This window comes from Mustela putorius, unplaced genomic scaffold (assembly GCF_011764305.1).
Source record: "Mustela putorius furo isolate JIRA1106 unplaced genomic scaffold, ASM1176430v1.1 tig00003854_pilon_pilon_pilon, whole genome shotgun sequence".
Lineage (NCBI taxonomy): Eukaryota > Metazoa > Chordata > Mammalia > Carnivora > Mustelidae > Mustela > Mustela putorius.
Genome location: NW_025422006.1, coordinates 9,959,689 through 9,971,944, shown reverse-complemented (window position 1 = coordinate 9,971,944; position 12,256 = coordinate 9,959,689). Strand labels below are relative to the sequence as shown.

The 12,256-nt window shown below is 42.9% G+C and overlaps 1 protein-coding gene across 1 annotated transcript; it reads right to left on the bottom strand.

The window, feature by feature from the left end:
* Positions 1–6,929: 6,929 nt before the first annotated feature.
* On the bottom strand, positions 6,930–11,230 carry LOC101681770 (thiamine transporter 2-like). Its single transcript, XM_004769208.3, has one exon. The coding sequence runs from the start codon at positions 11,085–11,087 to the stop codon at positions 9,600–9,602; it is 1,488 nt and encodes a 495-aa protein (XP_004769265.1). The 5' UTR covers positions 11,088–11,230; the 3' UTR covers positions 6,930–9,599.
* Positions 11,231–12,256: the final 1,026 nt, after the last annotated feature.

Sequence of the window (12,256 nt, the reverse complement as noted above, 5' to 3'; positions counted from 1 at the left end):
AGGTGCTAGTTCCCTTTGACTCACTCAGCCTTTTGTAATAGTCTCTGCTCTCAAATTTGCCTCATTTTTTTCGGCTCATCTAAATATACCATTCTACCTCTCTCAAGGCTTTCTTTGGTTGTTTGCTAAATTACCTCATGGCTGATTTTGCAATCTTCTTTAAGCTGTGGTTGAATCACAGCAGTTTAATGTATAACTTATTATATCCTCTAGGTAATGTACTTGGAATTTAGGAGACTCCAAAATGCAGAACTGCCCCCCACGCCCGCATCTCCCCTCCCTGGGGAGATTGGTGGGACAGAGAGGATTTATTTGCAAACATGAGTCTTTCTTGACCCTCATGATGCACCACATAGGCAGCCAATTCTTCTACCAACCAAAAACAAATTTAGTTGACTGTTAGTTTTGTTATTTTCTTTTCGATTGGTTAAGGTAATAGCCATTTGCTGCTGCTTAACTGCCCCTTGGGGGAAGCAAAAATGGCAGGAATTACCATGCAATAATTGTCAACCATTTAGAGTTGTGTCTCTGTGCCCCCTTTAGTTAATAAGGCAGCCCTGGTAGCAGTCATTAAGATGGTGATTTTTCCACGAAGGAGAAAGCAGCTCCCTGATGAACCGGAGCTGAGATTAGAAATGGTAGAAGCAGTGCTCTCGAACTTCAGCATGGGGAAGAATTGCCAAGGGAGCCTGTTAAAATGCGTTTTCTCTGGTGTCTTCCCCAGGGAATCTGTGGGGCTTCGGCGGAACACAGGACTCTGCAGCAATGAGTTAAAAAGGAGGAGGAAATGGAGGATCCAAACTGCATCCCACAAACGAACCTTGGATATTTTGTTCTTCACATGGTCCGAGAATCCCTCAGTCGTTATAGTTACAGATATACTCGGGCATAACACAAGAATATAGACAGGGACATCGCTCTGAAAACTGTCCTATTCTCACCTTCTGTTTAACTACCTTTATTGGTCCCTAATCTAAGTAAGAAATAACTAGATTTGGGAAAAGGGCTGGTCTTTGAAGGCTGGTCTTTATACACACAATGGAGTATTCCTCAGCCTTAAAAGGAGGGAATTTCTGCCATATGTGATAGCGGAGATGAACCTTACAAAACATTACGCGGAGTGGGGGCACCTGGATAGTGCAGTCTCAGCTGAGTGACCGACTCTCGGTTTCAGCTTGGGTGGTGATCTCAGGACCACCAGATCGAGCTCCACACCGGCCTCGGCACTCAGCAGGGAATCACCTTGAGTTTCTCTCTCCCTCAGCCCCCGCACCACCACCCACGCACTCATTCTCTCTAAAATAAATAAATAAATCTTTAAAAACAAACAAACAAAACATTACACTGAGTGAAAAAGCCAGTCACAGGAGACAAATTCTTCACGATTCCACTTCTATAATATCTAACATAGTCAAACGCATAGAAATCCACCATCGAACGGTGGTGGTTGAGGGGAGCGAGGGGGCGAGATGGGGAGTTGCTGTTCAGTGTGTAAAGTTTCAGTCATGGAAGACGACAAAGCTCTAGAGATGTGCTTAGAGTTAACCATCATGCACTGTTCACGTAAACATTTGTTAAGAGGATGGATCTTGCATGTGTGCGTGTGTGTGCATGTGTTTTCAATTCACACACACACACACACACACACACACACACACAGGCAGTATCAACGGAGATTCAAACGGGAACTCTGGACAGAGGCTGCTTGACTGAAGCTCACCTCTCTCAGTAACACAGTCAACTTAGATGGGATCCAAATCTCTCTGCAGCCTAGTTTCTTCATCTGTAAAATGGGAAGAATACCATCACCTATGTCTTGGAGTAGTTGTGAACATTAAATAAACCAAATAGAGACTGGCCTACAGCACATTTCAATAAATATAAGCACTTGTTGGAGAAATTCTATGTGCCCTCATATACCGCTTAAGAATGATCTGAGCATCAGGAAATGTTATATTTAAATGAGTTATACTGTTTAAAGATTTTATTTATTTGAGAGAGAACATGAGTAGAGTGAGGGGCAGGAGAAGAAGCAGACTCCCCACTGAGCAGAAAGCCCAATGAGGGGCTCAGTCCCAGCCCAGGATCATGACCTGAGCCAAAGCAGACACTTAACCGACTGAGCCACCCAAGCGCCCCAAATGAGTTATAATTATGCCAACACATTCCAAATTACCCAGGGACATGTTCCTTAGAGACAACCCTCATTCTCTCTGTGTGTTCATGAAAATGATCCTTGTATTTAGAAATCTCAGGTTGAAACTTACTTTTGCTCTTAATAACTAATGTGTAGTGAGCACCATATGCCCAAAACTTTGATAACTGCTTTATGGGATTCAGTTCTTGTCTTAACTAAACTTAACTAAACTAAACTTGTCTTAACTAAACTTAACTAAGTACTACTACAGGCCCCATTTACAGATGAGGAGACAATGCCACATAGCTGGTAGGTAGGGAGGGCCTGGGACTCAAATCAAAGTCATATGACCCTATTCTTTTGGAGAAGTAGTTCTCAGCACAGAACGATTTTGCTCCTCTGGTAGGTTGAATAATGGGCTCCCAAATACATCTATGTCCTAAGCCCCAGAACTTACAAACATTACCTTATGTGATAAGAGAGACTTGGCAAATAAGATTAAGGATCCTGAGAGGGGGAGATTAATTTACATAATCCAGGTTGCCCAAAGGATCCTTACAAGATCCTTTTAAGAGGGAGACAGGAGAGTCAGAGTGGAGGAGAAGGTCATGGGAAGGTAGAAGCCAAGATTGGAGTTGTGTTTTGAAGCTGGAGGAAGGGGCCACTAGCCAAGGGATACAGATGGCCCCTAGAAGCCAAAAAAGGACAAAGAAACAGATTCTCTCCTCAAAGGCCCCAGAAGGAACTAGCCCTGCCAACAACTTGATTTTAGCCCTACAAGGCTCATTTTGGACTTCTACCCTCCAGAATTGTAACAGAATAAATTTGAATTGTTTTAAGCCACTAATCTTCTTGTAATATATTACAATGGCAATAGGGAACTAATATAGTCCTCCAGGGGACATATGGCAATGTCTGGATAAATGACATTTCTATCTGTCTTATCTCAACTGGGTAATATCTAGTGGGTAGAAGCCAGAGATGTTGCTAAATGCCATCCAATGCACAGGATAGCCCCCCGCCCCCTCCCCCTGCCCAACACACACACAGCAAGGAACTCTCCAGCCCAAATGTCACTAGCGCTGAGGCTGAGAATTCTTGCTTTAGCACTGGAACTGGTAAGTCTTCAGGGAAGGGCAAACATTTCTGATTTTGAGTTTTCCATTCATCGAGCACAACTCAACCAGATATTGAGCACTTCCTGGATGCGGATGTTGTGTCTGCCTGGTTTATCGTTAACTCGCTCAAATCAGTCATGGTATCAAAGGACATTTTTTATCTACAGAGTATAGTTCAGGCTCCTCCCTCTGGGTTTGAAGGCTCACCACAGCTGACCCCAAACTACATTTTCAATATATATTTTTTAAGATTTTATTTATTTGGCAGAAAAAGAGAGGGCATGCGTACACGTGAGCACAAGCAGAGAGAGAGGCAGGGAGAGGGAGAAGCAGGCTCCTGGTGGAGCAGGGAACCTGATGTGGGGCTTGATCCAAGGACCCCAGGATCATGACCTGAGTTGAAGGCAAACGCTTAAACGACTGAGCCACCCAGGCGTCCCTCAATATTATTTCTTATTAGTCTCTTTCACAAACCAAACAACCTTGAAAAGGGAGCACCCCATGTAGCCCCAGTGGCAGGAACAAATGAACTATCTTCTTGATGAACTAGCTCTATGCTCTGCCAGCCATGGTATTCCATTTTAGATTCAAATTCCACAGGAATAGTTTACTTGTTCTAATATGGTCACATGATCTCCCCCAGACTAATCACTCTTGGCCAGGGTGATCTTTTCTCACGTGGCTTGGAGGAAACATTGATGACTTTGAAGACTTCTCTAGAGGACTCACTCTAGTGTGCAAATATTGCTTAAATGAAAGACTGAATGAAACACCAAGTCATTGGGATTTATTCTGACCTTTATCTCTGCTCCTTGCTTTGTAAGTATAGCATGGTGATTGTGTCAGGTTTAACATAAGCATTATGTGGCCAAAAAAAAATTTTTTTTAATTAAATTTTTTAAAAATTAAATTTCAGGGCACCTGGGTAGTTCAGTCAGGCAAAGATCTGCCTTCAGCTCAAGCCACCATCCCAGGGTCCTGGGATTGAGCTCAGGTGGGGAATCTGCTTCTCCTTGAGAGTGCTTTCTCTTTCTCTCAAATAAATAAATAAAATCTTTAAAGAAAATTATATTTAAGGTTCAGAAATATGCTATTATTAAACTGATTTTCAAAGCTTTCTGCTTTATAATAAAATTGAACAAAGTGGGGGTGTCTGGGTGTCTCAGTGGGTTAAGCCTCTGCCTTCGACTCAGGGTCGAAGGGTCCTGATCTCAGGGTCCTGGGATCAAGCCCCACATCAGGCTCTCTGCCTGCCTCTCTGCCTGCTTGTGATCTAATGAATAAATAAAATCTTTTTAAAAAAATGAACAAAGTGTGTTGAGCAAAGATCAGACTATGCTTCATACTCAGAAGTATGTACTTTTTAAAAAGATTTATTTATTTATTTATTTATTTGACAGAGAGAGAGAGAGAGAGAGCACAAGTAGGCAGAAAGACAGGGAGAGGGAGAAGCAGGCTCTCCACTGAGCAGAGAGCCCAATGCAGGCTCGATGCCAGGACCCTTGGGATGACCTGTGCTGAAGGCAGCTGCTTAACCGACTGAGCCACCCAGGTGCCCCAGAAATATGTAATTTATTAAATAAATCAAGAAATAAATGTTTACAATTTATAGTCAATCAGTCTGGGCTCACTACACACTTTTTGTTCAGCCTCGTAAACTGCAACCCATAGATTAAAAGTGGCCCACTGTTTATTTTATAAATAAAGTTTATTAGAACATGACAATCCTTTTTTTTTTAAAAAATAATGTTTTTCTGTGGCTGCTTTGGTGCTACATGACAGAGTTGAGTATTCATAAGAGCAAATCCTATGGCCTGCAATGCTAAAATGTTTTCTATTGGGCTTTTTACTGAAATGGTTTCTACCTTTAGATCTAGACTCTTACAAACCTCTTTTTACTAGTGATGTACTCTAACCTCATGAAAAAGCTCAGGTTCCCGCCCTCATCCTCCTTTCTCACTCCAAGAGGAGATATTTATGATCTGAATCAAAGACAGACAAAGGGCACATAGAAGCTGCAGTGACATTTTGTTGGGGGGCGGGGAGCCAAACTCTCTTCCTATTCATGATTTATTCTCCGCCTTCTCATGCTGTCTTTGGAGATAGATTGCAAGGGCAAAGTGGAACCACAGTGGTACTCAGAAAACGTCATGCAGTTGTTAGAGCAGATTCAGTTTCCAAAGAGAAAAAGTCAGAGAAGAATCTAATCAGTTCGCAATCAGCCCAGCTGACCAGGACAGGCACTGAGACAGCGCTGGGGAAAAAAATGAGCCTAAAACCAGCATAACCATGGTGTTCATTCTTTAGCTCTATTCCATTATGGAAAATGTTAAGATATTACAAACCAATCCTTCTCATGCTGAACAGAAATTCTATGCATTGGGGTTGCAGTCTTCTAGAACTTTCTTTCCCACATGTTATGGACTTAATTATGTTGTTCCCCCCCCATTCAAGTAATTGAAGTCTTAATTTCCTGTATCTCAGAATACAGTACCATTCTTTTTTTTAAAAGCTTTTATTTATTTATTTGAGAGAGAGAGAGCATGAAAGGGGAGAAGGTCAGAGGGAGAAGCAGACTCCCCATGGTGCTGGGAGCCCAATTCGGGATTGGATCCCAGGACTCCGGGATCATGACCTGAGCTAATAAAGGCAGTTGTTTAGCCAACTAAGCCACCCAGGTACTCTCAGAGTACGGTATCATTCTTGAAGATAAAGTCTTTAAAGAGTTCTTTAAAAAGGTAATTGGGTTAAAATGTGGTCATTAGGGTGGGTCCTAATCCAAGCTGTCTGATGTCCTTAGAATGAAGAGGAAATTAGGACACAGACACACAGAGAAATAAGCACCCTAGGAAGACACAGGAAGAAGGGCATCTACAAGTCAAGGAGCATAGTTGCGAGAAGAACCAACCATGCTGACACCTTGATCTTGTACATCTTGCTTCTAGAATTATGAGAACATAAATTTTTGCTGTTTCAGCCACCTAGTCTGGTATTTTGCTATGGCAGCCCTAGGGAACTAGTATACAATGTATCAGCCTGCACATAGGAGTAGAAAACCATCATACCTTCTGCTCACCAGGTTAAATATCCGCTCTCCTCTCCTATGTTTCATTTTGGCTCACTGACTGGTCCAATACCATTTCCATTATTTTTTAATACACATATTTTCCAAATGTCTCTACCCACTGATTCAGAATCTAATCAGTTCGCAATCAGCCCAGCTGACCAGGACAGGCACTGAGACAGCGCTGGGGAAAAAAATGAGCCTAAAACCAGCATAACCATGGTGTTCATTCTTTAGCTCTATTCCATTATGGAAAATGTTAAGATATTACAAACCAATCCTTCTCATGCTGAACAGAAATTCTATGCATTGGGGTTGCAGTCTTCTAGAACTTTCTTTCCCACATGTTATGGACTTAATTATGTTGTTCCCCCCCCCCATTCAAGTAATTGAAGTCTTAATTTCCTGTATCTCAGAATACAGTATCATTCTTCTCCAAAAATCTACCTCCAAAAATCTTCTACACTAAGGAAATTATCCTAGAAAAGCACAAAGTTTTATGCACAAAGATTTATATCCCACTGAAGCATATTATTCTCTCCAACTTAAAAAAAAAAAGGGTACATTATATACACTTTATTTTAAATAAATAAATAAATAAATAACCCAAAATACACGTCTGGTGACATTTTCAAATAATATGAAGATATGTAAGCAAAAGGTGAAAATCTCCTCTTATATTTACCCACAAATGCACTCCCCAGAGAGAACCATGGGGCTGTATCATTGGTGCATATGATTATAAATATATGCGTCTATATATTTTTAAACAGAAAAGGGAAAATTATTACACATAGCATTAGAATTGTTTTCACTTACGATATCACAGATATCTTCCTACGTCAGTTCAATTTCTCAGCCTTCCCTGTCTTCACATTCATGCTCAGTTTTAAAGAGTCAGGTTGTCATCCTCCTGTCCTTCCCTAACGCTCTGCTGAGTGTCTTTCTCTATGCTGGGCATATTAACTAGCTCGCCTAGCACATATGACCATAGTTAAGAATAACAGCCCTGGAGTCCAGCTGCTTGGGTTTGAATCCTAGAATGTGGGTTTCCTACAGCTGCTGTAACATATTATCACAGATACGGCGGCTTAAAACAACACAAATTTTTCTATCATACAGCTGCAGAAGTCAAAAGTCCTAAAATCAAGGTGTCTGCAGGGCTGTGTTCCTTCTGAAGGTTCCAGGAAAGAATCTATTTCCTTGCCTTTCCAGCTTCTGAAAGCCTCCTGCATTCCTTGGTTCATGGCCCCTTCCTCATCTTCAGGATCGGTGGTGTAGCCTCTTCCAGTCTGTCTCTCCCCCTCCAACCCCCCTTCTCTCTCTCTCTCTCTCTCACACACACACACACACGCACACACACTCCCACCTCTGGTTTCATTGTTACATCTCCTCTGACTCTGATATTGTCAGTCACCCTCTTATGAAGACCCTTGTGAGGACATCCGACCCACCCAGATAATCCAGGACGATCTTCCCCTTTCAAAATCCTTAACTTAATCACAGCGGGGAAGTCCCTTTCACAATTAAGGTAACGTTACATTTCACTATTTTACCCTACAGGTAATTTCCATATAGAGTAACAGTCACAAATTCTGGGGGTCAGGAGGTGGACATCTTCAAGCAACCTTCACCTACTCCATCTGGAAGCGCCATCTTGTTAGCAAGATACGCCTCAGCCTCGGCATCTGTCAAAAGAGCGGAGATCACCGAAATCATCCCTACACATAAGGTTGCTGTGAACATCCAGTGAGTTCATTCATGTGAATAGGGCCTGAAGTGTGGTGTTAGGTGGTGTGAGCAATTATTACAACTATCCAGTTATCTATGTATCTTACTGGCCCTAAGCAGACTGCTAGTTCCTTGAAGAAAACAGCATTCCCAGGGACTAGCGTAGGGCCTGGGACATAATTACGTGCTCAATAATGTTTGTTAAACTGAGTTGCTCTACCTAGGAGACCATTGTTTAGCCTGCAAAAATGATAGAGAATTTGCCATGTTATTAAAGACATCATCGTGTTATGTTGTCATATTAAGTGACAAAAACGAAATAAAATATGCATAGATAATCGCAGCTGTTTTAAATGTGCAGAGCTAAAAATGATGCATAAAAATAGACTGGAAGGAAATATGCCCAAACAGGAACAGTTGGTGGTCTTCGAATGGTGGAATGATGGGCGATTTTGTCTTCCTATTTTTACCGTCAGATTTTATTTATTTATTTATTTATTTATTTTTATTTTTTTCTTGAATCAGCATTCTTTATTTCCATGGCAGACTGTTCCATGTGTCCTCTTTTGAAGTTTCAAAGGACACAAGCACAGGCGATTCTCAGCACAATTCATCAAAAATTTAGAAAGGCTCTTTAATATTTTTACACACCTTATTTTATGTAGCACAATCTGCCATTTAAAAAGTAGGTGTTCCCCCTCATCAGTGTTTTCTTACTTACAAATACTTTTAGAAACTCTGGAAATTTCTACTTAAGTTTTTCTATTTTAGAGATCACACCGACACGGCATTGAAACACCCATCTAGGGTCATAGTGGGAGAAAACTCACTACCACCCCAGGGCCCCCAGCAATTGACTTGAATGTCATTCTCTGGGCACAGAGGAATGTCTGGGGCTATTCCTGAGGTCATGTTTCAACAACAAAGCTCAGCAAAACACAAAGTAAAAAGTAATCATGACAGAATTAAATAGGTGATATAATCAAATAATAGCTTGTGAATAATACCATGTTGTCAGGATTGAAGAAAGGTCCAGGGAAATAGGACCAGACCTTGAAATTCTCACAGAGAACTGCAAGTAATATAGAAATACACTTAATGAAAGAAGGAGGCAAATAGCTATATGATTAAAAAAAAAAAAATGTTCACCTCTTGCCTGTTTTGGTAAGATAAAATATCTAAAACAAGCAAAGGGGTCAGTCCAGTTAGTATTTCTGCTTACGAATGGGGAACATCAACTGCAGGCTGAGTGAAGTTTTCTCGTGGTTTGTTTCCATGCCATTGATATGTCCTAGGGAGTAACCAAAACCAGAATTTCCCAATCCTTGCTACTCGTTGGAGTACCCAACGTCAGCCATTTGACTGAGGTGATGGGTCTTGTCAACTGCATCCAGCTGGGCACATAGTATCCGGTCTAAAACTAAGATTTTTTTGTGGTTTTGAAAAGGTTCATTGAAATCTAGGCTTTGGAAGTGTGTCAGTTTATGGTGCTCAATGACTTTGTGACCAAGAAGGTCCTTGTTCAGTGGATCCAGTGGCTGCCGTAAGGTCAGAGCTTTGTTCCTGTAATGACATTCCTTGGTCCCTCTGGGTGGAGCTCATCTGGATTCTGACTAGCTGGAGAGCTCTGTGCTTGCTTTTGACATTTGGTTGAGTAGATGATATATGTGCTTCTCATTAGAAAAATGGCAGCAATAACTGCAAAATAACTCCCATAAACTAAAAACTGAATGCTGATTGGCAGGTTGAGTCCTTTCTGATCTACAACAATCACTGCCATAATGGTCTGAATTACGAGTGCCATGAAGGTGTTCATTCCAAATACCAGGGCGTAGCGTTCCACACTCAGATCAACTGTGATCTGAAATACTGCTATGGTTATAAGCAGCATATAGCTAGACTTGAATATCAGATAGCCAGCATAACACGCCCAGATGTCGGTCGTGTAATGCATGAGAAACAGAGAGCCTGCGCTAATGATGGAGAAGATGGCTAGAGCGAGCTCCCCCAGAAGATCCCAGTTGACTTTCACGTAGCCCATTGCAAAGGCAGCCACGGCCCCTCCAAAGGTTGCAAGAGCTTCTACTGCCCCATTATAGACAAAAGAACTCTGGGATGGTGACTTGTAATCCCACAGGATTTGAACATAGTTCAAAACTTGGTTAAAACCTGCTGTGGAGAAGACCCACCATAGGGACCAGTAAAATAGTCGCTTGGAAGAGTAGCACTCCTTCAGATCTTGGAACCACTGCACAAAAACATTCAACGCTACATTTTGCAGCATCGGGCTGCTCAAAGGACCACCATCCAGGTTCCCTGAAATGGTGGGTATTTCTGAAGTGGGATTCTCTTCACCACCTGGTGTGTTAATTTTGTAAGGTGCATCTGATGCCTCATTTTTGTCCCGTTGCTTCCGTAGTCCTTTGCTGGATTTTGCATGGAAAAACATGCTCTTCTTGGGCATTGGCAGGAAAAGGGACAAAATGAAGGCCACAAAAATGGAAGCCAAGGATATGACGTTGAGGTAAAAGTACGAGAGGCTGGCCAGGGACACCAGGAGCTGGGCCAGCACTGAGGCCACTGTGTAGGCCACCAGTGTGATGCTCCTGCAGTAGCCACTCACTTTCTGGTAGTGCTCGGGGCTGACCATGCTGTAAATGTAGGCAAAGTATGCTACCTCGGTGGCGGTGACCATCCCATAGAAGAACTCCACCACCTGCATGGCCTTCACTCCCTGGCCGAACAAGAGCAGCAACCACGTGATGATGAAGCTGACTCCTTGCAGGATGATGACTGGCTTGTAGCGGACGTAGTCAGTCAGGACAAAAACGGGGAGCAGCAGCACCAGGTAAGAGTATGTCCAAATTGGGATGATCTCATTTGTGATTTCTGAACTGGTCAGGTTTTTATCTGGTCCAGATAAATACGGTATAAAAAAGGGTTCTGAGGGTCTCATCATGGAGAAAAATCCAAATAAGCACAGGATCACTGTGGGATAAATCCAGGAATGACTTGGTGAAGTTCTGAAACAATCCATGGCTCACGAGGTTGTTCAGGAACTGCTCAATCTCGTTCCAGGCACATAGCAATTGCTCAATAAAGCTTCCTTCCCAGGGACGCCTGGGTGGCTCAGTTGGTTAAGCAGCTGCCTTCGGCTCAGGTCATGATCCCAGCGTCCTGGGATCGAGTCCCACATCAGGCTCCTTGCTCCGCAGGGAGCCTGCTTCTCCCTCTGACTCTGCCTTCCACTCTGTCTGCCTGTGCTCGCTCTCGCTTGCTCTCTCTCTGACAAATAAATAAATAAAATCTTTTTAAAAATAAATAAATAAAGCTTCTTTACCATCTGCTTCCTTGGGGCACCTGGGTGACTCAGTGGGTTAAAGCCTCTGCCTTCGGCTCAGGTGGTGATCCCAGGGTCCTCGGATGGAGCCCCACATCGGGCCCTCTGCTCAGCAAGGAGCCTGCTTCCCTTCCTCTCTCTCTGCCTGTCTCTGCCTACTTGTGATCTCTTTGCCTTAGGAGATACAAATGTGTTCCAGTCTTGATAGCAGCAAAAACAGTTCTGTATGAATATTTGTAGAGAACATTTTCTTTTCAAACTTTAAGTAATCCAAATCCTCATATCTATTGCACATTTACAGCAGCAATCCTGACTTGACAAATAATTATGTATCCTTCCCAGAAATATTATTGTAAGATATGGTTGTACTTTCCTTTAATCTCAATTAATGTAGTCTCTAAATAGAGTCCCATGTCCCTTCATTTCCAAGTCCCATTTTTCTCACTGGGGCCTTTTTCTCTGTTCTTGGGTTGGGATTTAGAATTCTGTGTTCAAGTTTCCTTTCAGTTAGAAGCTGTGCACGTGGGTGTAATGGTGGGGGATGCTGGCCCTTTACTGGGGTCATGGTCTCATTTAATCGGCTTGGCAGATGGGTGAAGTGAGTTCTCGCAGACCTAGTTGGGGAGCATCAGCCCCGGGCAGGCAGGAGAGCACAGGGGCCTCAGCGTAACATCGCCCAGGGCGCGCGACGGAATCCAGGCCGGTCCCAACCTGTCCACTGCCTCGCAGGTACTTGTCCTGCTCGCGCCGCGGAAACTAGAAGACAGAGGAGTGCTGCAGCCCAGGGGTGATGGTGTTTTTGCCAGAAATTCACCTCCCGCAGCTAGTCTTACCTAGAGGAGGGGGTGTCTGGTCGCCAGATCGCT